This window comes from Schistocerca cancellata, chromosome 1 (assembly GCF_023864275.1).
Source record: "Schistocerca cancellata isolate TAMUIC-IGC-003103 chromosome 1, iqSchCanc2.1, whole genome shotgun sequence".
Classification (NCBI taxonomy): domain Eukaryota; kingdom Metazoa; phylum Arthropoda; class Insecta; order Orthoptera; family Acrididae; genus Schistocerca; species Schistocerca cancellata.
Genome location: NC_064626.1, coordinates 683,906,673 through 683,934,173, shown reverse-complemented (window position 1 = coordinate 683,934,173; position 27,501 = coordinate 683,906,673). Strand labels below are relative to the sequence as shown.

The 27,501-nt window shown below is 42.9% G+C and overlaps 2 protein-coding genes across 4 annotated transcripts in view; one reads left to right on the top strand and one right to left on the bottom strand.

The window, feature by feature from the left end:
• The window catches only part of LOC126184280 (protein UBASH3A homolog), a 256,403-nt gene extending 229,590 nt beyond the window's left edge, over positions 1–26,813 (bottom strand). For 2 of the 3 annotated variants that reach the window (XM_049926659.1, XM_049926666.1), the window contains exons 1-4: positions 26,686–26,813; positions 26,193–26,433; positions 25,916–26,111; positions 25,624–25,719 (exon numbers count right to left, since the gene is read on the bottom strand). In XM_049926659.1, the coding sequence (XP_049782616.1) occupies positions 25,624–25,719; positions 25,916–26,111; positions 26,193–26,433; positions 26,686–26,792 (640 nt within the window). In that variant the 5' untranslated portion in view covers positions 26,793–26,813. The remainder of the gene's footprint in view (positions 1–25,623; positions 25,720–25,915; positions 26,112–26,192; positions 26,434–26,685) is intronic. The other variant, XM_049926674.1, reaches the window with a different exon arrangement.
• A 179-nt stretch (positions 26,814–26,992) lies between these two features.
• The window catches only part of LOC126184263 (DNA-directed RNA polymerases I, II, and III subunit RPABC3), a 489,383-nt gene continuing 488,874 nt past the window's right edge, over positions 26,993–27,501 (top strand). The window contains exon 1 of the mRNA XM_049926640.1: positions 26,993–27,133. Coding sequence (XP_049782597.1) covers positions 27,061–27,133 — 73 coding nt within the window. The 5' untranslated portion in view covers positions 26,993–27,060. The remainder of the gene's footprint in view (positions 27,134–27,501) is intronic.

The window sequence follows — 27,501 nt, the reverse complement described above, 5'->3', positions numbered from 1 at the left end:
CTCCCTTACAAAAGTAAAACACTCAGATCGTAAGCAAATGATCTGTATAGGCCTGGTCCTGTTTTGTGTTCATTAGACTATGTTGCATGCCTCGAAAAGGACACCGTATTATGTTTCCAAATATATGATAAGGGGAATCACTTGCTACAGTGTTTTTTGTATTCAGTGTCCCATGTGCCTAACAGCATCTAATATCAGTCAATTTGAAGATGCCTGAATCAGGTGAAATACATCATTGGTATGTAAATAATAAAAGTTGCAGCTCTGCAACAAACACAATTTGTTTCTTCATAAAATATAAAGGCGTGGGGGAACAAAAATACAAAGTCACAGAAGATCAACACTGCTGAAAGAGAAATGAGGAAATGCAGAGAAGTCCTAAAGGAGGCAACAAGATATGCAACAGAAAATACACTATAAGAGAATGTATTAGTGTAAGATGATACCAGGGGACTTGCAGAAATGAACCACACTTTGCAACAAAATATTGTGCATTATTAGCAAAGACTGTCTATTCATCCTTGCTGGATAAAATAGGATTTACTAGTGATAGGTCTAGAATATGGAAGAAAACCAGTTTGGACTTGTCAGATTTTACAGTGGATGCACTCACACAAATGAGGATTGTAAGGCAGTTAATTGGAGTAAAAATGAGCATAATGATGAACTTAGTATATATGTGTGTGGATAAACTAGTAGGTATAATGGTCTTCATTTCCTTGTATCATTTAAGATTATCATAATCATGGTGGAAAAATTTAAGGAATAAATCAGATTCCTTCATTTTGATGTAGTACAATGAAAAAACTGATGTGCAAACTCACACTGATGTCAAGTTCACCTGAAAGAACGGACAAGGCACTGCAAATGATGCAATGTTCCCGAAGTTGCTCATAAGTTATGGTAAGCATGTGGTCCAGTATTAAGGATGGCCTAATAAATGCATGTTAATGATAAAAGTTGTCTCTTTGTGATATGATAATAAGCTTTGTATAATCATTCCATAATGATATTCTTTCATTAATACATACATACTGAGTATTTTAATATTGTGGTGTGGGTCCCCCTATAGTCATAAAAGACACAGATAATTATTTTAAGGGCTTATTCGGTTGAATTTTTCTGTGGACATCTGATATGAATGAATTAAGCATTCATTCCTCAAACTGTGTGATCTATCATGCCAAATTACCATTGGTACCCAGTTAAATGCGTGGCACTTCAGTTGGTGAAATCATCAAGACATTTAAAAGAATTGTTAATGAATTTTTGGCAGTTTCAAGTTATAAATAAGAATTCCCATTAGTTGAAATGTAAATGCAAACCAATTAGATGATAGTATTACATGAAGCTCTCATTTTAATGCAGATTGTTGGGAAACAACTGTATTTAGAACAGGAACAAATGTCACAGTGATTTTGAGAATAGAGATGCAGCCTTAGCTGGAGAAAATTTTATGCATGCCAATACAAATATAAGCAAAGTTATACCATAGGTTATTAATAATTTTGGACTCATTCTTTTCCTACCAAGTGTAACTGGTATCAATTTAATTACCTATTAAAAACTACATTAATCAACAATCACAGAACAATACTGGTGAAATGATATGTACTGTGTGTTATATACAATACAAAAAGTACAATTAATGAAACTTCCTTGCAGATTAAAACTGTGTGCCATACTTGGATTCAAACCCGGGATGTCCGCCTTTCACAGGCAACTGAGCTACCCAACCACGATTCACAACCCATCCTCACAGCTTTACTTCCACCAGTACTTCACCTCCCACCTTCCATGCTTCACAGAAGTTCTCCTGCAAAACTGAGAGGACTAGCATTCCTGGAAGAATCGATATTGTGAAGATGTAGCTTTATAACAGCCTGTAGGATCATTTCCAGAACGAATTTTCACTCTGCAATGGAGTATGCATTGATATGAAACTTACTTCCATGCAAGCATCAGTTGTGAAGCTGGCCGAGTATATCAATGTCCACTTAGTGTCATACAATTTTTCAAGATTACATAATATGTCTATGACATACGATAACAGGTAGTGGAGGAAGTGAAGCTGTGATGACGGATTATAAGGCTTGCTTGGGTAGTTAATTTGATACAGCACTTGCCCACGAAAGAGAAAGGGTTCAGATCCAGGTCTGACAAATAGTTTTAATCTGCTAGGAAGTTTCATATCAGTGCACACTCAACTGCAGAATGAAAATCCATTCTGGAAAAAATCTCGCAAGCTGTGGCTAAGCCACGTCTCTGAAAATATTTTCTTGCAGGTGCTAGTCCCACAAGTTTTGCAGAGGAACTTCTGTGAAACTTGGACAGTAGGCGATGAGATTCTGGCAGAAATGTAGCAGTGAGAACACATCTTGACTCATGCTTGGGTACTTCAGTTGGTAGAGAACCTGTTCGTAGAAGACAAAGATTCGGGTCTGAGTAATCATTCAGCGCACAACATCTTTCCTTCAAGGGGTTCTAATCCTGAAATTTATGCAGAACTTCTATGAAGCTTTGAAGGTAAGCGACGAGGTTGAAATGTGTCAGGGTGTCGCCAGCCTTGGTGGTGGTGGTGGTTGTTGGGATGTTTAAGGGGGACTAAACAACGAAGGTCATCAGTCCCCCATTCCAAAATCAGGCGAGCCGAAAATCTACGGAGCAGGTAAAAACCAAAGGGGGAGGAGACGTCCCCCCAGGCGCTAAAAGAACACAAATGGAGCAACAAACATTACAGACAAGAACAGGACAGAGGAACACCAGACAGAAAGAAACAGAAGAAAGGAAGACGGCCGGAGACTGGTTGACGAGAACAGCAACAGACACAAGGACAAAAGACACAGAAAGGGAAAGGTGCAGGACCTCCCTAAATCGAACCATAAAACGGACTACCACAGAGAAAATTTAAAACGTCATCAGCCATGGAGGCATCGTCGGATAAAACCAAAGCCAAAGTGCCCGGGAGATTAAAAGATTGCGGGAGTGTGCGCAGTCGAGGACACTCCAGCAAAATGTGGCCGACCGTCAGCCGGGACCCACACTGACACAGGGGGGGGATCCCCCTGACGCAAGAGATGGCCATGCGTCAGGTACGTATGGCCGATGCGCAGCCGACACAGGACCACCGAGTCCCTGCGAGAAGCCCGCAGGGAGGAACGCCACACAGCGGTCGTCTCCTTGACAGCCCGCAGTTTATTCGGGGCTGTCATGCCACGCCACTCAGCAGCCCACATCCCAAGCACCTTACGGCGCAACACCAGCTGCTGGTCGCGAGCCGTAAGGCCGATCTCCAAAGCTGGGGCGTCTATCGCCCCTTTGGCCAGCCTGTCAACACGTTCGTTCCCCGGGATGCCAACGTGACCTGGCGTCCAAACAAAAACCACCGAACGACCAGAGTGGGTAATGGTGGAAACAGACTCCCGAATAGAGGACACCAGAGGAGAAGAGGGATAGCAGCGGTCGATGGCCTGGAGGCTGCTCAGGGAGTCACTGCAGATGACGACGGACGCACCTGAGCAGGAACGCATATGCTCAAGAGCGCACAAGATGGCCACCAGCTCTGCAGTAAAAATACTGCAGCCAACCGGCAAAGAGCGTTGCTCAACATGGGCAGCGTGAGCAAAAGCGTAGGCAGTGCGACCATCAACCAGGGAACCATCAGTGTAGACAGGCTCACGGCCCGGAAATGATTCGAGGAGCGCAAGAAAACGGCGACGGAGGGCCACAGGCGGAACCGAGTCCTTAGGTCCCTGTGCCAAATCCAGACGGACGGACGGCCGGGACAAACACCAGGGAGGCGTAGGTGTACGGACCCAGAAGGGAGGCAGAAGAGGGAATGACCCCAGTTCGGACAGCAGGGACTGGACACGGACAGCGACGGAAAGCCCAGACCTAGGTCGCCGTTCGGGCAGATGGAGGACCATGGCAGGGAAAAGCAGGCGACGATTGGGATGGCCTGGCGAGCAATGTACGTGGACAGCATAGTCGGCGAGCAGACGATGGCGGCGAATCTGCAGCGGGGGAACCCCGGCCTCCACCAGTAGACTATCCACGGGGCTGGTGCGAAAAGCGCCATTTGCAAGCCGAACCCCACAGTGGTGTATGGGGTCTAACAACTTCAACACTGAGGGGGACGCAGACCCATAGGCCAGGCTCCCATAATCAAGCCGGGACTGCACAAGGGCCCTGTACAACCGCAGCAGCGTGCAGCGATCTGCACCCCAAGACATGTGGCTAAGGCAGCGGAGGGCGTTGAGGTGCCGCCAGCATTTTTGCTTCAGCTGAGTAACATGAGGAACCCATGTGAGTCGGGCATCAAACACGAGTCCCAAGAAGCGGCAAGTGTCCACCATTTCAAGCACGTGGCCGTCGAGGTAAAGTTCAGGATGAGGGTGGACCGTCCGATGCCTGCAGAAGTGCATAACTCGAGTCTTGGGTGCAGAGAACTGAAAACCGTGAGTCAGAGCCCATGATGCTGCCTTGCGAACGGCGACTTGCAGCCTGCGTTCGGCGACTCCCGTAGTTGTGGAGCTAAATGAGATGCAGAAGTCGTCGGCATACAAAGAAGGAGACACCGACGACCCCACTGCTGCAGCCAGACCATTAATGGCCACTAAAAATAAGGAGACGCTCAACACCGAGCCCTGCGGAACCCCATTTTCCTGTATGTAAGAGGAACTAGAGGTGGCACCGACTTGCACCCGGAAAGAGCGGCGCAATAAAAAGCTTTGAAGAAAAGCCGGGAGCCGACCACGAAGACCCCACTCATGCAATGTGGCGAGGATGTGATGCCTCCATGTGGTGTCATACGCCTTCCGCAGATCGAAAAACACAGCAACGAGATGCTGACGTCGGGCAAAGGCCATACGGACAGCAGATTCCACCCGCACCAAATTGTCCACTGCAGACCGGCCCCGACGGAAGCCACCCTGGGATGGAGCGAGGAGACCGCGCGACTCAAGGACCCAACACAAACGCCGCCCCATCATACGTTCGAGCAATTTGCACAAAACGTTGGTGAGGGTAAGGGGACGATAGCTGTCCACCGCCAGTGGGTCCGCACCGGGCTTCAAGATGGGGACAATAACACCCTCTCGCCATTGCGACGGGAACACGCCTACGCTCCAAATACGATTAAATATCGCGAGAATGTGTCTCTGGCAGTCCCTGGAGAGATGCTTCAGCATCTGTGCATGGATGCAGTCTGGTCCTGGTGCTGTATCAGGGCAATCGGCGAGGGCAGCGAGGAATTCCCTCTCGCTGAAAGGAGCATTGTAAGTTTCAGAACGACGCGTGTGGAACGATAATGGCGTCTGCTCGGCCCGCTCCTTGAGAGAGCGAAAGGCGGGGGGATAAGTTGCAGTCGCAGAGCTCGTAGCGAAGTGCGCAGCAAGGTGTTCAGCAATGGCGGCAGCGTCCGTGCACACAGCGCCGTCCAAAGAGATCCCAGGGACACCCGTAGGGGTCTGGTGTCCATAAATCCGCCGTATCCGGGACCACACGAGCGAGGGGGAAACACGGGAGCCCAAGGAGGAAACATACCGCTCCCAGCACTCCTGCTTACGCCGTGCAATAAGACGGCGGGTGAAGGCACGGAGTCTCTTAAAGGCGATGAGGGTCTCCAGAGACGGGTGCCACCTATGACGCTGGAGAGCCCACCTACGGTCGCGAATAGCCTCAGCAATCTCCGGCGACCACCAGGGGACAGCCTTCCTCCGAGGGAGGCCAGAAGAACGGGGGATGGAAGCCTCGGCCGCTGAAATGATGGACGTGGTTAAAACACGAACCACCTCGTCAATGTCACCCTGTGGGGGAGACTCAATGGTTGCAGCGGAAGTAAAAGCTGGCCAGTCAGCCCTGTGGAGAGCCCAGCGGGGCAAGCGCCCAGAAGAATGACACTGGGGCAGTGACAAATAGATGGGAAAATGGTCACTACCACACAGGTCAGGGTGCACTCTCCAGTGGAGGGATGGGACAAGGCCAGGGCTGCAAATAGAGAGATCGATGGCCGAGAACGAGCCATGGGCCACACTGAAATGCGTGGGAGCACCGGTGTTCAAGAGGCTAAGGTCGAGCTGAGCCAACACATGCTCCACGGCCCGACCGCGAACATCGGAGACAGTCCCACCCCATAGAGGGTTGTGGGCATTGAAATCGCCCAGCAGCAAAAAAGGTGGCGGCAGTTCGGCTATCAGAGCAGCCAGGACATGCTGTGCAACAGCACCATCAGGTGGAAGGTAAATACTGCAGACGGTGATAGCCTGTGGCGTCCACACCCGAACAGCGACAGCCTCTAAAGCTGTTTGTAGAGGTACAAACTCGCTGTGAAGAGAGTTAAGGACATAGATGCAGACGCCACCAGACACCCTTTCATAAGCTGCCCGGTTCTTAAAATAACCCCGATAGCCACGGAGGGCGGGGGTTCGCATTGCTGGAAACCAAGTTTCCTGCAGAGCAATGCAAAGGAAAGGATGACGGCTGAGAAGTTGGCGGAGCTCAGCTAGATGGTGGAAGGAACTGCTGCAGTTCCACTGGAGGATGGTATTAGCCATGGATGGGAAAGGCGTGAAGGGACTGGGGAGGCAGATTACGCCTCCGGGGCCCCTGCTGCTACTGAGTCACCACCTAGACAACAGCTATCTATTGCATCCGAGGGACTGGCGAGATCCATGTCCTCAGCGGACGCCAGAATCTCCACCTCATCTTCGGATGCAGAGGGAGAAGGTTGCGGAGGGACAGGTGCCACCACAATTTCAGGATGCTTGGGAGCCTTTTTCTTCGACTGCTTTGCGCGCTGTGCCTTAGGTGGGTCTGGCTGGGAGGGCCTCACTGGGTCAGTCTCAGGGACTGAAGACGACCGTGACGCCCTACGACCAGCGACTGGTGGTTGTTTGACAAACTTGTGGGCGTCCGCTTTGGCACTGGGCAAAGCCTGGGATGGGAGGGCCCCAAGGGACCCCTTCCGGGCGAGAGGAGCCGAAGAAGGCTCACGCTTCTCCGGCTGTGAAGGGGGAACAGATGTCCCCGGTGGTTGGGGTGGTGTTGCTCCTGAAAGAGATGGAGCAGGAGCAACAGGGAGTGAAGTGCCCCCCGCAACCAAGGGGGCCGGTGAATTCTGGCAGAGCTGAGAGCGAACTCGTGTTGCAGCAGTGGCATAGGTAGACGTCATGGGCACGGGATGGAGCCGCTCATATTTGCGCCTGGCCTCGGTGTAGGTTAGGCGGTCCAGGGTCTTATATTCCATTATCTTCCTTTCCTTCTGGAAGATCCGACAGTCCGGTGAGCAGGGGGAATGGTGTTCTCCACAGTTAACACAGATGGGAGGCGGAGCACATGGAGTATCAGGATGCGAAGGACGTCCGCAATCCCGACACGTGATGCTGGAAGTACAGCGAGAGGACATGTGCCCGAACTTCCAGCATTTAAAACACCGCATCGGAGGAGGGATATATGGTTTCACATCACAACGGTAAACCATCACCTTAACATTTTCGGGTAAGACATCACCCTCAAAGGCCAAGATGAAGGCACCGGTGGCGACCTGATTATCCCTCGGACCCCGATGGACGCGCCGGACGAAGTGAACACCTCGTCGTTCGAGGTTGGCGCGTAAGTCATCGTCGGACTGCAGAAGAAGATCCCGGTGGAATATAATACCCTGGACCATGTTCAGACACTTATGCGGCGTGATGCTAACGGAAACATCCCCCAACTTGTCACAATTGAGCAACCTCCGTGACTGGGCAGAGGATGCCGTTTTGATGAGCACAGAACCAGAGCGCATCTTGGACAAGCCCTCCACCTCCCCGAACTTGTCCTCTAAATGCTCCACAAAAAACTGGGGCTTGGTCGACATGAACGATTCTCCATCAACCCGCGTGCACACGAGGTACCGGGGTGAATATTCTCCACTGCCTTCTTTAGCAAGACGTTCCTCCCATGGAGTAGCTAGGGAGGGAAACGATCTCTGATCCAATTTCTTCCCATTGAGGTTAGACCTCGATCGCTTAGAGACTGCCGGTGGAGGCCCACCAGCGATAGATGATGTACCACGCTTCATTGCGGGTCATCCGCCCTGATGCCACCTACTCCGACCAAGGGCCCTCCCCACGAGCGCCACCCAGCCACAGCAAAGGCCACCTGGCAGGATGGCCATTGCCGGGAGTCCCGATGCCCCAGGGCGATGGGCATCTACTCCTTGGCATACGTGGGGAGTTAACGGCGCAGGCATCAGTAGAGCGATCCCTGTGTTGTCAGGGGGCTACAACCAAGAGGGTACATGGCGGCCCCACCACAACGGACTGGCTACCGTGCTGGATCTTAGGTGCAAAAATGGCCAAGGTCGTCGTCGCAGTTAAAAGAAACACTGCAGAGTGCAGTGTGGTAATCGCCCAAAAGATCGAAAACGAGCGGGACACCATTGCAACGACGAGAAAGACGGCTAAAGGTCTAATTGCCCGACGGATACAGTGCACCATGTAAGGCGCCCTTCCCCAATTGGCTCGCTCTTCGGAAGAATTTAGAAAGATGGAGGTCAAACCCGAGAGGGGACCATCACATAAGGCTGAAACATGTGAGACTCCTTTTAGTCACCTCTTACGATAGGCAGGAATACCGCGGGCCTATTCTAACCCCCAAACCCGCAGGGGGGCGCCAGCCTTGTGATTCATTCTTTTTCACTCGGCATACATAATTCCACAATATTATGGGCCTAACTCATAATTTCAGGTGTATATGCAAAGGAGCAGTATTATACATGTGAGTGCACGATGATTTCTTTTAATTCTAAAATGCATATTAAATAGATACTTCTGGTAGTTAGCAGGGAGTGGAATCAAGTCTCTTGCAGTTTTTGTTCATCTCAGTTTGCCTTCAGTGAGTGAGGCAAGTGACCGGACATGTGCAACTGGGGGTAAACACTGGATGCCACAGTCCCTGGGAGCAGTATGGAAGAGTGCAGTGTGTCTCTTTGACAGGATTAGCAATACTCACAAAAGAAATTACTTGTATGCCGAGTGTGGTGTACTCACCCAGCCCTCGCCATAGCATCAAATATGAATACAATTTTTTCTCCAATGGAACCAGGGCACCCACACAAACAATTTATCCTGTAAGATAACATTTCACTGTTGTAAAGAAGCCATGAGGTACCTCCAAAGGTGAGTCTTTTGTTTGATGTTGCCGGCATTTCCAGTGTAAACAATGAGAAGGCCAAATTACTGAAAGTCTTGGTGGGATGGCTTTTGATAGGTCAACACTCGCAATCTTTGGGAGTGGAAATTTGCCATAGGGCATCACTCATAAGTTTTTGGCACGACGATTTGCAATAGATTGGCAATCACAATCTTCCGATAGACCGGTACTCGCAATCTTCCAAAAAGTGATGCTAAGCTTTCCAGCATAAAACTGTTAGGAGTTTTTGGATTGGAGAAATAACTTACATGATCTCAGATTGGGCAAAAATGACATTTTTGGTGGACTCAGATTGTGAGATGGAGCAGGAGAGAACAGTATCAATGTCACTTCTTTGCTGTTAGTGGTAGAGAGAGGGACGCTTCAGTGTTAGGAACTGCAGCAAGGTAGTTGATGCATGGATCTGATGCAGATTCAAAGTTTGGACTTGGAGAAGAGCAGCTGACTTGCGAGCATATGGGATGCGTGTCAAGCCAGTTTCTGCCTCTACCTGCAACCTTGCCATATTTCGGCTCCCACAATTAATGTAAGTTTCGCACAAATACAGTGTATGAAATTATACATGATGGTAGGTGCGTTGTTTCAGATTAATCAATCAGTCACTATACAGTGACCTCTCAACCATGATGTTTCTTCTTTGGATTCTCTTTCTCTTTACTCCCTAATGTTGCAATGCAATCATCACGACCAGTTTAATTTTGCAATTAGTAGTCAGTTAACACAATTTCTTGTCCATTCGGTCCATTCTATGAGAACTTTTCCAGTCCTTTTCTTTCTGAAGATCAACAATTATCACACTTTCATATATGAAAGTGCACTAATTCTCTCGGGATGATTATTTGATCCTTATTTGTTCTGAGCAATCATTGAATCTGCAATCAATAAATGTATGTGATATTGTGATATGCAAAACCTGTTTCACTACAGTACCTGATAGTCCCAATCACTACTTGGCAATTATTAATATTTATCAGGGCACACATTAAGGTCCATATGTTGGGGCCAACCTTTCCTTCTAATTCCTTGCACAAAATTCCTTCGCATACACCTGGTCTGGAATAATGAGAGACTTGCATCTTGAGCAGGGATATTCAGTCCATGTTAGTGGCAAAAATCAAATTGACCCTAACCTTAACCCCAATGGTGTGTTGCAAGGTATTGTTGGGAGTGAAGCTGTGAAGACGGGTTGTAAGTCGTGATTGGGTAGCTCGGTTGGTAGAGCCCTTGCCCAAGAAAGGCAAATATCCTGGGTTCGGTTTCTGGCCTGCACACAGTTTTAATCTGCCATAAAGTTTCATATGAGCACACACTCCACTGCAAAGTGAAAATGGATTCTGAGCACAATTTGTGTTGATGGAAAATTATTCAGAGTAATAATGATATGAAGCAATGAGAGAACAAGCAGATGTTATTAAAGAAAACAAAAATGCTGAAGTTGCTCATTAATTAGCTACCTTCTGACTCCCAACTAACAAATTCTGTCATGAGTAACTAGTAACTCTCACCACAATTGTAAACTTCAGTTATACTCTACAAATAACAATGGCCAACCACTAAAAAACTTTTTTAATAGTTCCAGTTTCCTGTTATCTATTTTCTCCTGCTTAACATGAAGATCAGCATAAAATATTTTTAGCACATACAGTTCGTTCAGAATTTTTAATTTGTGGTTCATGACTTGTTGGACGCTTATAGGAATCATGTAAGTACTCCCCCCCCCCCCCCCCCCCCATTTCGTGCACCCTTTTTTTTTTATTAATCATCAATAACACATAATCAAAGTAAATCAGAAGTATTCCAGACTCTGAAAAACATTCATTGTGAGTTTGTGTTGTGCAGTATAGCAACTCGTGGTTGTGTGAATTCCCCAAATTCATTGTGTTATATTTGTGGTGAATATGTGATACGTAAACATCAATAGAACATAAAAGACTTCATTAAAAAGGTGTACTCTGCATAGTCTGGTATTCAATTGTGTGACCAAGATAATGTGGGGCACCTCATAAAGTATGTTGTGTGTGCATAGAAATGGTTAGGGGAATGAAAAAATTTCACATTCGGCACCCCAATGGTGTGGCAGGAGCACACAAATCACTGTGACAACTGTTACTTTTCTTGCACTGTAATTAGCGATTATAATTCCACTAACAAAAAATACACTGTATACCTACACCTTCCATCTGCCCCCACCCCTAATTCCTCATGGTCCAGCATTCCAAATACCTCAACCTCCAGAGTCACTACACAAAATTATACTTCCTACAAACATGTCAAGTGATGGTGACTCATCAGATTCAAATGATGAAGCAGATACTTCTTTCAAGCATGCTAGACATCTGAACCTTGAGGTGTTTACTCAATCTGAACTCAGTAACCTTGTGAGAGGCCTACATGTACGCAAAGAAAAGGCAGAACTAGATTGGGAGAGAAAGAAGAAAACAAAATACTGGCTGAAAGTATGTCTGCTCATTTCTATAGGAAGAGAGAGAGAGTTGCAGTTTACACCTTACTTTGAACATGAAGGTGACTTGGCATTTTGTTCCGACATACCTGGATTAATGCTTGAGTTTGGAATAGAGTATGAAAATAAAACCTCTGAGGCTTTTTACTGATTCTTCTAAAAGAAGCCGAAAACTGATTCTTACAAAAGTAAACAATGGAAAATCCAGGATGTAACGTAACAATATTATGAAATCTTGTGATTTCAGCAGCCAGAGGCTGCAGTCATATATATATCTGTGTGTGTGTGTGTGTGTGTGTGTGTGTGTGTGTGTGTGTGTGTGTGTGTGTGTGTGTCGTTTATTTTCGACAAAGGTCCTGATGGTCGAAAGCCTATATTGTGACAGTCTTTTTGTTGTACCTATCTGTGACTCAGCATCTCCCTTACAAAAGTAAAACACTCAGATCGTAAACAAATGATTTTTGCGGACTCAAAGGTTATATGTACGGTACTTGGCCAGCAGGCAGGATTTACAAAGTACCCAAGTTTTATGTATGAGTGGAACAACAGAGCCAGATATCAACACTGAAGCAGAGACAAATGGAGAGTTTTCCAAAATCTTGTTCGTGGAACTAAAAATGTTGTGCGATTGAGCCTTATTGACTGTGAAAAACTTCTATTCCCCACCCCAAATACATATTAAGCTAGGTTCGATGAAGCACTCCCTAAAACTGGGAGATGTTTCACATATTTGTGAGAATATTTTCCTAACTTTTCGGAGGCCAAACTCAAAGAAGGTGTTTCTGTTGGACTTGACATCTGTATATTAATATGTGATGACGAATTTGTTGCTACAATGACATATGATGAAGACGAGGCATGGACTGCATTAAGAGATGTCATCTTCAATTTCATGGGGAATACACAGGATGCAGATTACAAAAGTATTGTTCAAAACATGCTTCAGAAGTTTGAAAAACTGGATTGCCTAATGAGCTTGAAACTTCGCATTCTTAAATGACATTTGGAATTACTTCCTGAAAATGTCAGAGCATTCATTGAAGAGCAGAGGGAAAATTTTCATCAGGACATTTGCGTCATGGAGAGAAGATATCAAGGACACTGGAATGTGTGAAATTTAAAATTTTCCCTGTGTATTAAATGTTTGAAGAGATTTCAGGATTGCAGCTGGTCGTCGTTAACTTCATTCCACAATAAAGGGCATTTCAAAATGAACGTACGGGTTCTAAGACTCGGCAGCATTTGTTACTTTCAACTTACAATTATAAATAATACATCAAATGAAAGAGCAGCTGAAACAGTTTTTCTTACAAGTGTTCAATGTTACCACCATTTGTCTGCCATAATTTGGAGCATCACGATAAGAAACATCAGTTATAGTTGCTTCACCGAGAAATAAAGGCTTCTCAAAAACTTTCTGCCAGGATATGGCACAGAAAAAATCAGCTTAGCCACTTTCCAACTATACCGTCTCGTAGGGATTTGTTGAACCCAAGATGCGCATGTTACTTGTGTTCACATTTCCACTTAAGTGAAATGTCGATGCATCACCAAAGACGACACGATCCAGAAAATCTTCATCGCCATGCAGCACAGTTGGCACATAAACCGTACTCTGTAGGCTTTGGAGCTTGTAACAACTGCAGACAATAAGGATGTAGTTGTACGGGTCTCATTAAGTCCTCACACAGATGCCACTGGAACTGCTAATTCATGACTAACCTTCCGAACTGATTTCTTCGGGCTATGCATGAAAGGTTCTCACTCATTCAACACATTGTTCAGTCACTTTTGGCTCGTTCCATTCTCTTCCCTTTGCGTACGGGTACACAAACAAAACTGCCTGAGTTGCTCCTTCATTTGATGTACTATCTATAATTGTATGGTGAATGTAATAAATGCTACAAAGCCTTAAAACCCGTAAATTCATTTTGAAACATTCCGTGTTTCAACTGGACCACTGCCAGTCATTTTCCAGTGAGCCATCAAAGACTGAGGAAGGTGTTCTCCGCTTCACCTTGTACAGCGCACTTACAGTATTGCCGCGCATGTGTCAGAGTCATGGTGTCAGAAGGACCACACCGCCCGGCGGCAGTGCCCTCGTTATTGGAACTGCAAGGATTAACTGCCTTAAGTGATGTCACTCACCACAGTTATCTGAGTATTCTGGCATCTTCATCTGGAGCAAATCTTAGAAATGATGGGATTCCATGCATTGTCCAGCTGGTAACCACTGTCGTGGTTCATTGGATTTTTCGCATTGTGTATTTCAATGGATTCTTTCAAAAAAAAAAAAAAAAAAAAAAAAAAGAAGAGTCCCAAAAAGATGTTGCTGTGGCGAAAATTAATGTTTGGTCATACTCCATTGAATGTCCGTTGGAGATACAATGTTTCTCAAATGCAGACTTACTGGATTGCAGAAGGAGAGAGCAAAATCTGTATTCTGTGCAATGTTCTTCTACTGTGATTGTTTTATGTCCTATGTAGGCCATACCAAACTGGCAAGGTATTTTGTAAATTCCCACCTTTTGCAATAACAAATTATACTTCACTGATCCCAGCAGGTCTGAAATCTTTGGCGGTGGGTAGAAAATCACTTTTCCCTGAAAATTATTAAGAATTCTTGCTATTTTGAAGGAAATATTTCCAACGAAGGAAAGAAAAACTAGGGACTTTGCTGGCACATTATGTTCTTTATTCACTTCCCAGTTCTCGGTTTTGAGCTGAGAATGCCCTATTCATTTGCCAGGTCGAGTATCCATTGTCTCTGAACACTGTCCTTAAATGTGCAAGCCCTTTAGGTACACTATCTGCATCTGACACTGTATGGGCCCTGTGTACAAGGGTTTTAATTGCACTCATTGTTTGGGATGGGTGATGGCAAGTTGAGGAGGTCAAATACAAATCAGTGTGAGTGGTCTTAAGGTAAACAGAATGTCCTGAAAAGCCACCACTCATCCGTCTAACCAAAACATACAGAAATGGGAGACAATCACATTTCTCTAATTCCATATAAATCGAATGTTCTCATGAATGGAGTTAAGATGATGTAAAAACTCCATTAACTCATCTTTTCAGTGGGACTGCACTACAAACGTATCATCCACGTACCTCCAAAAAACTGTTGGTTTAGAAACTGCTGATTCAAGTGCTCTTTCCTCAAAATCCTCCATGCCTTCAGTTTGTTCAAAACATTCTTGGTTAAACATAGAATAGGTTACGGAAAGAGCCTGTCAAAACAAAACAATGATATCCGACAAACTGTTTACCAATTAGAGCCAAGGAATCAGCAAGAGGTTCATTTTTAAAAAGAGATACTACATCAAAGCTCACTAGAAGATCCGAACAACTTAGATGGAGAGCCCCCAGTCAGCAGATAAAATCGACACAGTTCCAGATATGATGTGGACTTTTGCCAATCTATGGTCTCAGCAAGAAAACTAGATGTTTGGCTATATCATATGTGGGGCTTCAATATTACTCACTATAGGCCGTAAAGGAAGACCTCCTTTGTGCACTTTGGAAGACCACTATAGACCTATATCTCTGATGTCGATCTGTTGTAGAGTTTTAGGACATGTTTTTTGCTCGAGTATCATGTCGTTTTTGGAAACCCAGAATCTACTATGTAGGAATCAACATGGATTCCGGAAACAGCGATCGTGTGAGACCCAACTTGCTTTATTTGTTCATGAGACCCAGAAAATATTAGATACAGGCTCCCAGGTAGATGCTATTTTTCTTGACTTCCGGAAGGCGTTCGATACAGTTCCGCACTGTCGCCTGATAAACAAAGTAATAGCCTACGGAATATCAGACCAGCTGTGTGGCTGGATTGAAGAGTTTTTAGCAAACAGAACACAGCATGTTGTTATCAATGGAGAGACGTCTACAGACGTTAAAGTAACCTCTGGCGTGCCACAGGGGAGTGTTATGGGACCATTGCTTTTCACAATATATATAAATGACCTAGTAGATGGTGTCGGAAGTTCCATGCGGCTTTTCGCGGATGATGCTGTAGTATACAGAGAAGTTGCAGCATTAGAAAATTGTAGCGAAATGCAGGAAGATCTGCAGCGGATAGGCACTTGGTGCAGGGAGTGGCGACTGACCCTTAACATAGACAAATGTAATGTATTGCGAATACATAGAAAGAAGGATCCTTTATTGTATGATTATATGATAGCGGAACAAACACTGGTAGCAGTTACTTCTGTAAAATATCTGGGAGTATGTGTGCGGAACGATTTGAAGTGGAATGATCATATAAAATTAATTGTTGGTAAGGCGGGTACCAGGTTGAGATTCATTGGGAGAGTCCTTAGAAAATGTAGTCCATCAACAAAGGAGGTGGCTTACAAAACACTCGTTCGACCTATACTTGAGTATTGCTCATCATTGTGGGATCCGTACCAGATCGGGTTGACGGAGGAGATAGAGAAGATCCAAAGAAGAGCGGCGCGTTTCATCACAGGGTTATTTGGTAACCGTGATAGCGTTACGGAGATGTTTAACAAACTCAAGTGGCAGACTCTGCAAGGGAGGCGCTCTGCATCGCGGTGTAGTTTGCTCGCCAGGTTTCGAGAGGGTGCGTTTCTGGATGAGGTATCGAATATATTGCTTCCCCCTACTTATATCTCCCGAGGAGATTACGAATGTAAAATTAGAGAGATTAGAGCGCGCACGGAGGCTTTCAGACAGTCGTTCTTCCCGCGAACCATACGCGACTGGAACAGGAAAGGGAGGTAATGACCGTGGCACGTAAAGTGCCCTCCGCCACACACCGTTGGGTGGCTTGCGGAGTATAAATGTAGATGTAGATGTAGACCATACGTTCTTCGTGGTAGGTTGCCACGTGGTCTTAACCGCCTGATGGTCTCGGGAGATAACGAGGATGAATTCAGGAGTGTACACATCTTCGGTTGCACACGTGCTGTACAGTTGTAATCAATCTCCTATACATAGCATCACTAAGTAGACCATACATCTTCTCCAAATACAAACTATGAGATAACAGAACAGTCGAGTTACCTTTATCAGCCTTCAGCACCACTGTGTCCGGATCCTCTTGGACATTTCGTAGTGCAGCCCTTTCTTCAGAGGTAATATTACAGCGCTGAGGAGGAGCTTTAAAAAAGAGCATGGCAAGTTCTCTTCTTACGAGGGTGGGTCAAATGAAAACCTTAAATATTTTTTAAAATATTATTTATTGTGCAGAAGTGGTACAAAGCTGTATCACTCTTCGACATAATCTCCCCCACGCTCAATGCAAGTCCTCCAGCACTTACAAAGTGCATAAATCCCCTTAGAAAAAAATTCTTTATGTAGTCCGTGCAACCACTCGTGCACCGCTTGGCGTACCTCTTCATCAGAACGGAACTTCTTTCCTCCCATTGCATCACTGAGTGGTCCAAACATATGGAAATCACTTGGGGCAAGGCCTTGTGAGTATGGTGGATGAGAAAGGCACTCAAAATGCAGGTCTACGATTGTCACAACTGTTGTACGTGCAGTGTGGGGCCTTGCATTGTCATGTTGCAAAAGAACACCTGCTGACAGCAATCCACGTAGCTCTGATTTGATTGCAGACCGCAGATGATATTTTAGGAGATCTGTGTACGATGCACTGGTGACAGGGGCCCCTATAGACATGAACTGCTCCAAAATGACACCTTTTTCGTGCCAAAAGAGAGTCAGCATAACCTTTCCTGCTGATGGTTCTGTTCGAAACTGCTTTGGTTTTGGTGATGAGGAATGGCGACATTCCTTGCTCCCTCTCTTCATTTCCGGTTGGTGGAAGTGAACCCAGGTTTCATCCCCAGTAACGATTCTTGCAAGGAAGCCATCATCTTCTCGTTCAAAGCGCCGAAGTAGTTCTTCACAAGCATTAACACGTCATTCTCTCATTTCAGGAGTCAGCTGCTGTCGCACTCCATCCATCTTGCAGACACTTTGTGAAACTGGAGCACATCATGCACAATGTGGTGTGCTGACCCATGACTAATCTGTAAACATGCTGCAATGTCATTCAGTGTCACTCGGCAGTTTTCCTTCACTATAGCTTCAACTGCTGCAATGTTCTGTGAAGTCACAACTTGTTGTGCCTGATCTGGACGAGGAGCATCATCTACTGAAGTCACACCATTTGCGGAGCATCTTCCACAGAAGTCACACCATTTGCGAACTTCCTACTCCATTCGTAGACTTGCTGCTGTAACAAACATGCATCACCATACTGAACCTTCATTCGTCGATGAATTTCAATAGATTTCACACCTTCACTATGCAAAAACCAAATAACAGAATGCTGTTCTTTCCTAGTGCAAGTCGCAAGTGGGGCGGCCATCTTTATACTGATACTGTGACGGTATGTGTGCATCTGCACTATGCTGCCACCTATAGGCCATTCTGCACGCTGTTTGTAGCACGCTTACCAACCAACGGCGTGAAATTTTGATTTGTTATTAAAAATTTTAGGTTTTCATTTGACTCACCCTCGTATTTCTTCAGCAGCATCCATAGGAAGGCATTGTACAGCTTCTTCAACACCGCTCATGAAACTTATCAGAAGTCTGCACTTGGTGTAGGTGCAAAATTGAGTCCTTTACCCAAACTAGACAGTGTTGCATCTCCAAATTCTTCTTGGTGAAGTTAACAACAGAACATTGTGTAATTATTCCCTGTGGCAACAGCTATTCTGGCACCAAGTGATCAAGTTTCAACATTTGCCAAGATCTCGCATCCTTATACACCCAATCAAGCTTGGCTGAAGTCAATCCATCACCCCAGTCCCATGACACAGGAGAAAGAAGTGCTGCAATCTTTAGATGTAGGTGGAACAGTCCTACTGAAATGGTGTTCAACCTTTGTCTCATATAACAAAGCCTCTCATTCACAAAAGTGTGACTTGCCTTCCCCGTTATCTTCCGTGCAGTGACCGTCTTAAAAAAATGTGTCACTCTGGCAAAATTTAGTATAATGCCATGGTGCCAACATTCATTAAAAACTTAAAGAACTTGAAAGTTTTGCTCTCTTACCAAGTAACCTGAGTGTGCTTAAAATGCTTGTACACAGGGCCCATACAGTGTTGGATACAAATAGTTTACCTAAGGAGCTTTTACATTTATGGACAGTGTTCAGAGACAATGGATACTCAACCCGGCAAATTAACAGAGCATTCTCAGCTCAAACCAAGAACCGTGAAGTGGATAAAGAGGAGAATGTGCCAGCAAAGTTGCTAGTTTTTCTTCCCTTCGTTGCAAATACAGTAAAACTTGATCAAAGTGGAACATGTAGAACTTGGAAATCTGCCCAAACCATACAAGTATTTCAGTCCCGACGCATTCAATACAGTATTATTTCACCTAAAGCAGAATGTGCCTAACGTGGAAATGGAATGCAAATTTTAAGGACACTATTTTTAACACAACTGACTATGCTGCTGAGCGGTTCAAAATCAGAAAAAAAGAGTTCCGGCACAGGGCTGCTGTGTTGCTGGTGTGCCATCAAACTGCGCTGCTCAGTGCAACAACGAGCATGGTGGGCGCAGTGTTGGTACACTGAAGGAAATGGTTCGCTCGTTTGTCAGCTTTTCTGGTTTTCCATTATTACTGGTGCGCGCTGGAGCACACGAACAATGTGCGCACTTACGAACACACTGCTGCAATACGCGCAGTGATAGAGGTGGGTGTTGTATGATTAAACAATGATTTTACCCAACAATGATTTTACCCAGTAAGGTCAAGCATTCCATATCAATGCACTGTGTGCATTATCTTCTGTCAGTTTCAGTTCACTAGGAGCACTTTAAGTGACACTGGTAACATGATGTCAAACAAAAAATATGTGCCGGTAACATTTAATGAAAAGATTAAGGTAGTCGAGGCATGCGAGAAAGAAACTCTCTCTGGATGAAATGATGCTGCATTTGAAAGCGGTAAAACACAAATTTTCGAAGGGAAAAGGTGGATGAAAGGGAACGTGGAAATGAAAGGGAAGAAGATGGGAAATGAAGAAATTAACGAGATAGTGTGGGAATGGTTCATAAGCGTGCGAGCAAAAAAAAAACTTAGATATGTCTAGAACCATGTTGGAGAGTGAGGTTCTGGAAGTCGTTAATTTGCTTGGAAATGAGGAGTTCAACATCCACAGGATGGCTTGACAGTTTAATAGCTAATCACCACAACGTGCAACATGAAGTGTGAGGGAAAGCTGAGAATGTGCAGGAAAGAGTAGCAACGCAGTGTAATACTGTACAACCTAATAGCAAATTAATTAAAATGTGAAACATTCCGTGTAGTGCAGAAGACAACATTCAAAGTGATGGCAACAGTAACAGATATAACAGAAATCCGCATCATGGAAGCTGATCAGGAAGAAACAAAGGGAGAAGAAGAGGAGCAAAATGATATCCCTAGAAAAATAGAAGCTACTGCACGCATAATCGATGTTATGCAATTTGCAGCACCCACAAATCCTCCCAAGCTATTGGAATCATTGTATAGTGCAAAAAATTGCATAGAATAAACATTTCTGAACAGGAAAAAAGTGGCAAAAAAGTGAAATGTAAGGCAAATAAATGCGAGAATAATATGTATACACATACAACAATAAACAAATTTAAAGTTAGAGAAATAATACAGAAATGCAGTGTCATTTATCTGTAGAGTCTAGTGTTCTGTTGAACATCATACAATAAATGAACATCTTCCGTGCAGGAGTGAAGGTATGTAAATACGTGCATAATTAGAAATTTATACTTTTGTGCATGTTTCTGCCCAATTTTATGCAGCCTAATGAGTTTTGTGTAATCCGGAAACTTGTCCAAATTGGAAAATTGTTTCAGTCCCATGCTTTTCAATTTTGAACAGGTTTTACTGTATTTCCTTCTAAATACCAAGAATCCTTAATAATTTTCAGATGAAGATGATTTTCTGCCCATCACCTAAGATTTTGAACCTGCTGGAATCAGTGAAGGATAATTTGTTATTGTGGAAGGCGGAAATTTACAAAACATTTTGCCAGTGCGGTATGGACTATATAAGACAAACAACACACACAGTGGAAGAACTTTGCACAGAACATAAATGTTGCAATTGCCTTCTGCAATCCAGCAAGTCTGCAATTGCGGAACTTTGTATCTCCAATGGACATTCAATGGAGTATACAAAACTTTAATTTTGGCCACAACAACATCTTTTTGGGACACCATTATAAAAGAATCGACTGAAAAACACATCGCAGAAAATCTAATGAACTGTGACAATAGCTACCAGCTGGAGAATGCATGGAATCCCATCATCTCCGAGATTTGCTCCAGACGGAGACACCACAATACTCTGATAACTGCGGTGATCAGCAACACCGAAGTTGGTCCTTGCAGTTCCAATAGCGAGGGCGCTGCTGCCAGGCTTTGTGGACCTTCTATCACCGTGACTCTGATGCATGCGCAGCAGTACTATCAGCATGCTATATAAGACGGAGCAGAGAACATTCTCGTCAGTTTTTGATGGCTCAACTAAAGATGACTGCCACGTGTCCAGCTGAAATATCATGGAGTGAAGTTAATGATGGCCAGCTGCAATCCCAAAATCTCTTTGAAAACTGGAATGTTTCTGTAATTTGTGACTTTTGCCAGTCACTACATTGAGAAAATCCAGAGTAATCTCATATGAGGAAGAGCAACACATGGACTTTTACAGAGAAGAGAAGGAGTACACATTAGTATGGGAATGTTAATGATGATAAATATGTTCTAGAGAGTTGGTATGAAATATTATAACACAACAATTTTATGTCAAGAAGCTTTTACTAAGTTTTTAATATGATACTACAAAATAACTGTATGCAATAGAGAATAAAATCAAATACTGCAAAAAATGGCATATTGTACAGAAAAATGGAGAACATTTTTGGATTCAGCACACTTAAAAACATAGTAAAAATAAGCTAAATTCACAAAAACTTTGTTTGAAACTCAAAATTTGTTCGGCTTGTGTAATCACTATAAGGTGTACAGCAGCGGTAGTTTTATGGTACATATATTTAAATTTGTGTTTATTTCATTTATGGACACAGATATCAAGGCAACCTGTATCGGCTGTTAAGGTGACCACACACACAACTGCAAGCTTGACAAGCATGTTTGTCTAAGTGTTAGTTTGTGCTTCAAAGACATGGTGCTCAGACAACTTTGGCCTGCTCAGTTTGGCTGGCTTTTATGATGTCAAATCAAAAAATTAAAGAGGAAATATGATGTGCAGTGTAATGGCTTGTTAATGAAATATTTATTCTCACATTAAATTATTCTGTGAGCTGAAAATGTACCCACACTATTGGTAATTATTTCAGTCTCAGTGGAACAATGTATCAGAACCTGTCATCGTCTGTAAAATGGAGGATCCAATGCAGAGAGAAGTTGTAACACCACATGAAAGCCATATTTTGATTTCTCTTAGAGGAATAACCAGCTATACATATGTGTATGACGAGTGATGATTTTTGAACCTCATCTCTTCCTATGTCAGATTTCTACATGTCTTCCTTTTTTATCAACTCCTGTTGGTTTTGAGATAATTTAAATGTAAATAACAAATTGTCTGTCTATGACAAGTCAAATGCTTTGTTGATTATCGAAAGCACAATATATGCAACATTCCTTTTTGTATTATAGCAATAGATTTTTTTATTTAAAATTCTTGAGGCAAGACAGCCTTTCAAATACAATGAAATAAACTTGTCCAGGAACTTGCAATTGATTTGTTCCAATTCACTCGATATACTACTGCTACAATGATTTCTTCAAAACTCATTTGCTTCTACATGCCTATATAGGTTCAAGGCTAAAATGTGTGTATGTCAGTATGCTCGTACATGCTCGAATAATTGAAAATTGATAAAGCCTCATGTAGTTTCAACAGTGCTTGCATAAAATTACTGTGCTTTGTGCTACTGTTCCAGTAGTGAAGCACACCAGAAAAAATTTATTGGTCTTGTCTCTGTATGCTGAATGTCTTCTGTTAGTTCAACTTGAGATAGACACTGCATATTCGTTTTCCTGCAGAGGTAAAATGGGGGTTTCATAAGTTCATAAGCAGTCTCTCTCTCTCTCTCTCTCTCTCTCTCTCTCTCTCTCTCTCTCTTTTTTAAGTAAACCACAGTTTTCTATCAGTCTACTAATGTGTCAAACCCTGCCATTCCCTTTCGAATCTTCATGTTCCCACCAAGTGTTCTACTTCCTTACATGTTGTGAAGTCCATAATTTTCCGTTAGTCTATATTTAAACCTCATTTCCAGTATTTACATCAAGTTGACATTGTGTCAATGTCTCAGTGGATACCTAACACAATTTTTTAAGGTAACTTTTATCTGTACATAATCACGCCACTTGTAGAAAGCGAAAGATTGCAATAATATTACCTGCACTTTATTTATATCTGCTTTACAAATGAACCATGTTTCCCTAAAATTCTAGCAATAAACTAAAGTCGACAATTCATTTTCTTTACTACAGTCGGTGCATGATTGTTCCTTTTTGTACTGCTTTGCAAAATTATGCCTAGATATTTAATCAGTGTGATTGTGTCAAGCACTCACTACTGATGCTGTATTCGAACACAACTCCTATTCACCTGCATTAACTAAACAATTTTCTACATCCTGTACTTTCCATTGTTTTATTATTTATATCAGACATTGATAGTAGTGGTTTTATCAGGCTCCTCTGAGTGAGTACTGAACTTTCTGCTGTTTCAGTGAATGACTACCTGTTGATATGATCTGCTGCAGTCAGCCTGTCAAAAAATTCTCTCTTCATCTGAAAACCTGGCTAGGTATCTCACATGAATGTATTTTCTTCAGCAGCCATCAAAATAGTTCTACTTGAAATATGAAATTTATGTGTTTACCAACAACTCCATTCTATAACTCTTTACCCATTTCACTCCACTCCATTACTTCCACCCACAGATAAATCCCTTTCATCCAAGTCATGTCCTCATGTTCCAATGCAGAATCACACTTCACCAACCAATGCCCAGTGTTTAGTTCACTTTCCATGATCAGAATACCAAGAACAACAAATCAAGTTCTACTACTTGAGTAGCCCTGAAAGCAGGGACATAGCTGATCAATGCGATGTATTATAATAATAAATGCAGAAAATTGTTAAGTTAATGCAGGTGATCAGTGAACGCTTGACACAATCACACTGATTAAATATTGAGGCATAATTTTGCAAAGCAATACGAAAAGGAACAATCATGTACAGAGTGTAGTACAGAAGGCGAATTGTCAGCTTTAGTTTATTGGTAGAATTTTAGGAAAACATGGTTCATTTGTAAAGCAGACTGTGAAGAGAACACCAGTGCAATCCACTCTTGTACTGCTTGAGTGTTTGGGGTGCCTACCAGGTTGGATTAAATACATCAAAACAATTCATACGTGGGCTGCTAGATTACTGTTATTATTCATTGTTGCTGCAGCCACAGTAGTACGTGGAGACAGATATTTTCTACTAGAAAAAAAAGCTGGAGCTCAAAAGATAGTGAACACTGTTTCCTGTTACGTGTGTGTATGCGCCACACATCAGTCTGCTATAGATGAGTGGTTGGCTTTCCCTTATTTTACATATTGTTCTATCCAGGAATTTCCACTATTATTATAAATGTTAAACACACAGTAATATTAAGTTAATATAACTGTAAAAGTAGCAGACTTTTCCCAGGTAGTTGGTTTTCTGTTACTATAATTCATTTAGTTGCTTTTAGCCTATGCAAACAAACGGAATATAGCAGTTTAACAATATATTACAATTTAACACCCTTTGAAATTCTCAATCATGGGATCTAACTATATGAGTGGGTTAATTAATACTGAGTGCGTTACTTGTGTTGAATGAAGAAGTACACACATTAGTCAACTAACAAATATAATTGAAATCATCATGAAGAGGTCATCAGAAAACTCATACAATTTACTGGCATACTGTTTGTGGCAATGTAGGCAGTGGAAGAATCAGATATTTTTTCATGTCAACACTAGCAAGAAAGAAAAGAATTTAACTTCTATATAATTCTTCTGTGCCATGGGTACACAGAAAATAATGAAATGTGAAACTTAAAAGCCACAGTAATGGAAATATCACAAAAGTACAGACCAATGAGTTAATTGGTAGTAACGGCAAAAAAAAAAAAACCACACACACACACACACACACACACACACACACACACACACACACACACACTCACTCACTCTAACAGCAATGCCTGATACTGGGTCAATGTTAACTATAACTGAACCACAGTTTCTCATAACTGAAAGGAAACTGCTAAAGAAGCCATGCAACATATAGGCCTACTACACTGAAGCTGGATACAGCCTTTGGTCACCAGAAGTATGCACACAAGCTGGATTATGGGATATCTTAATTCAGGAATACTAAGCACTAAAAAACAAGCTGGAAAGTTAGTTGAAAAGGAATACCTTAAACATAGCCCCTATATAGGCACAGTCTTGTTGGGTATTAGTACAATATTTCTGAACTGTACCAGACAGTGAAGCAGCACACACAATGAAGTACAAATAAAAAAATAATAATAATAAAAATTTGTTCCACAGGAGAACAAAACCAAAAAGAGAGAGTAAAATATTTGCCCAACTGAATAGACTGCAAAACTGGAGGAATTTCACATAAATTAAAGAAACAGTGGATCCACTGCAAACTGTAACAGCAAAAATGAAAGCAAAATGATAAAAAAGATGAAATACCCTTAATTCTCCCATGTGTTCTGGTAATACTTACATCCTTAGGCAAAACTATTCAGCTATTTGAATGGCCTTGGTTATATTAAGCTGATGAAAGGTCAGTACCTTAGACGACACAGAATTACTGAGCAGTATCATGCACTTCAACATCATGCCAAATCATAATGAAATATATGTCATTCAACCCATAGTGAGCTTACATTTGACTCCACGAGGAACATATCTATCAGTAGCTGTGGTGCACCATGGAAAACAAGCTGACAGTGCGTCGAGGTGTTCGTAATTATCATTTATGACTGTAAAGGAACACAGAGTATAGGAAAGGCAGTAAGTACAGAAAAAAAGAGTAAGGAAAGTATTTTGTCACAACATGCAGCTCATCACAACTTTGTTCGGCATCTCACTAAAATCAACTTCCTCTTTTTTTTACCAGAGAGAAATTTCAGAAAGTATTTTGACTATGATTCATTCAATAACTAAGAAATTACTTACTTGCATTTGACACCTCTTTAACATATTGCAGGGCAATCCTTTTCAGAATATCAGCATGCTCCTCATGCACAAAAAAACCCATGAAGTTCTGTGAGACATACGTTTCCAGTTTCAAGGGTTCCTTTAAATTCACTCTTTGCAGTTCAACAACATGCTTGAGAGTTCGTGCTAACTGCTGGGCACTTTCATCAGGAGCCTGAATCAACATGCCACAAAAACTTCAGTGAAGCTATCAAACCTACATCAATTAACAGTAACCAATTTTCTCTCTCCGTACCTTAAAAAATGAAACTAATGTTATATGAGGCATGAAACTGTGTGCACCATTCCAACCACACTGTGCAAGCGACAAATTCCAAAAATTTTCCAGTTGTTCAAAGAATGGGCCTGTTGGGCATGCATATAATATGTACTCTCGTGGGCTATTGTCATCCAGTGTCGGGTCATTCACATGTGCTAGCAGCCAGTCAGATGCAAGCTGAACACCTCTATGGCCGGTTGCTGCTAATGCCTTCTCCCTGAAATGCATACCACCGGATGAAAACTGGCACCGTAATTGCTCTTTCTGCGCCTTTTTTGTCAACAGACAATCTAGGAAACAAGTTCCCTGTGTTAATTTATATAGAAGATTAAACTTTCGTTTCCGTCACCCGTCAATACAAATTCACAGGGAAAATTCTTTATTAATGAAAGAGTATTGGCAACCACACGTTTTTAATCGAACAACAAACATTGATATAGGCATTCAAAATTTTAAAACGTGACCTTACGCTCTATGTTTGGGAAATCCCATCTGCAATAGTATTTGCAATGGTGATAGATACTGTCTTGATATTTTTGTAGGTGTCGCGTTTTTCCTTGGGGGTAATGTCGCCATTTCATTTGCTGAACTATCAACCATAACATATACAGTTCAAAGATTATATTGGAAATGTCAACTTTACCAAAGATATTATTCAATATTATTTTTTATATTACTTTAGGAAAAATATAATTTATTATATGTAACACTTCAAAAATCTGTCGTAGAGTATCTCGAAGTAAGTAATATACTTACTAAATGCCTTGTAGATTACATGAATCACGTCGATATCAAAGACGGTGTACCAAAGTTGGTGGTTGTATGTTATTGTTTCCGGTTCGCGATGGCGGGCGTGTTGTTTGAAGATATATTTAATGTGAAAGATATTGATCCTGAAGGAAAGAAGTTTGACAGAGGTTAGTTCGTAGGATTATTTTGTATAGTGTTACGCAATTTTGTGGCTGGTAAAATTGATGAATCATTTTGATAACCATTTCATGACAGTAATTTTGAGGTTATGTGCATCACCTGGTGAGCGTGTGTGTGTGGGTGGGTGATGGCGCTGGTGCTGTTTGTGTCGAGTGTAACGTGGGATGTTAGCAGTTTTCGTGCGTAATCAAGCCAGTAATAAATTGAAGATTGTATTCAGTCTTGCAGTCGACACACGTAGCATATCGCTGTAATCATAATGAAGCAATGAGTGCTATTGTGAAGCAGTGTGAGAAGTCGCAAATTTCGTGTTGTGCAGTAGGCATGCTGGGGAACTGTTGCGCGTCAAGCAGAA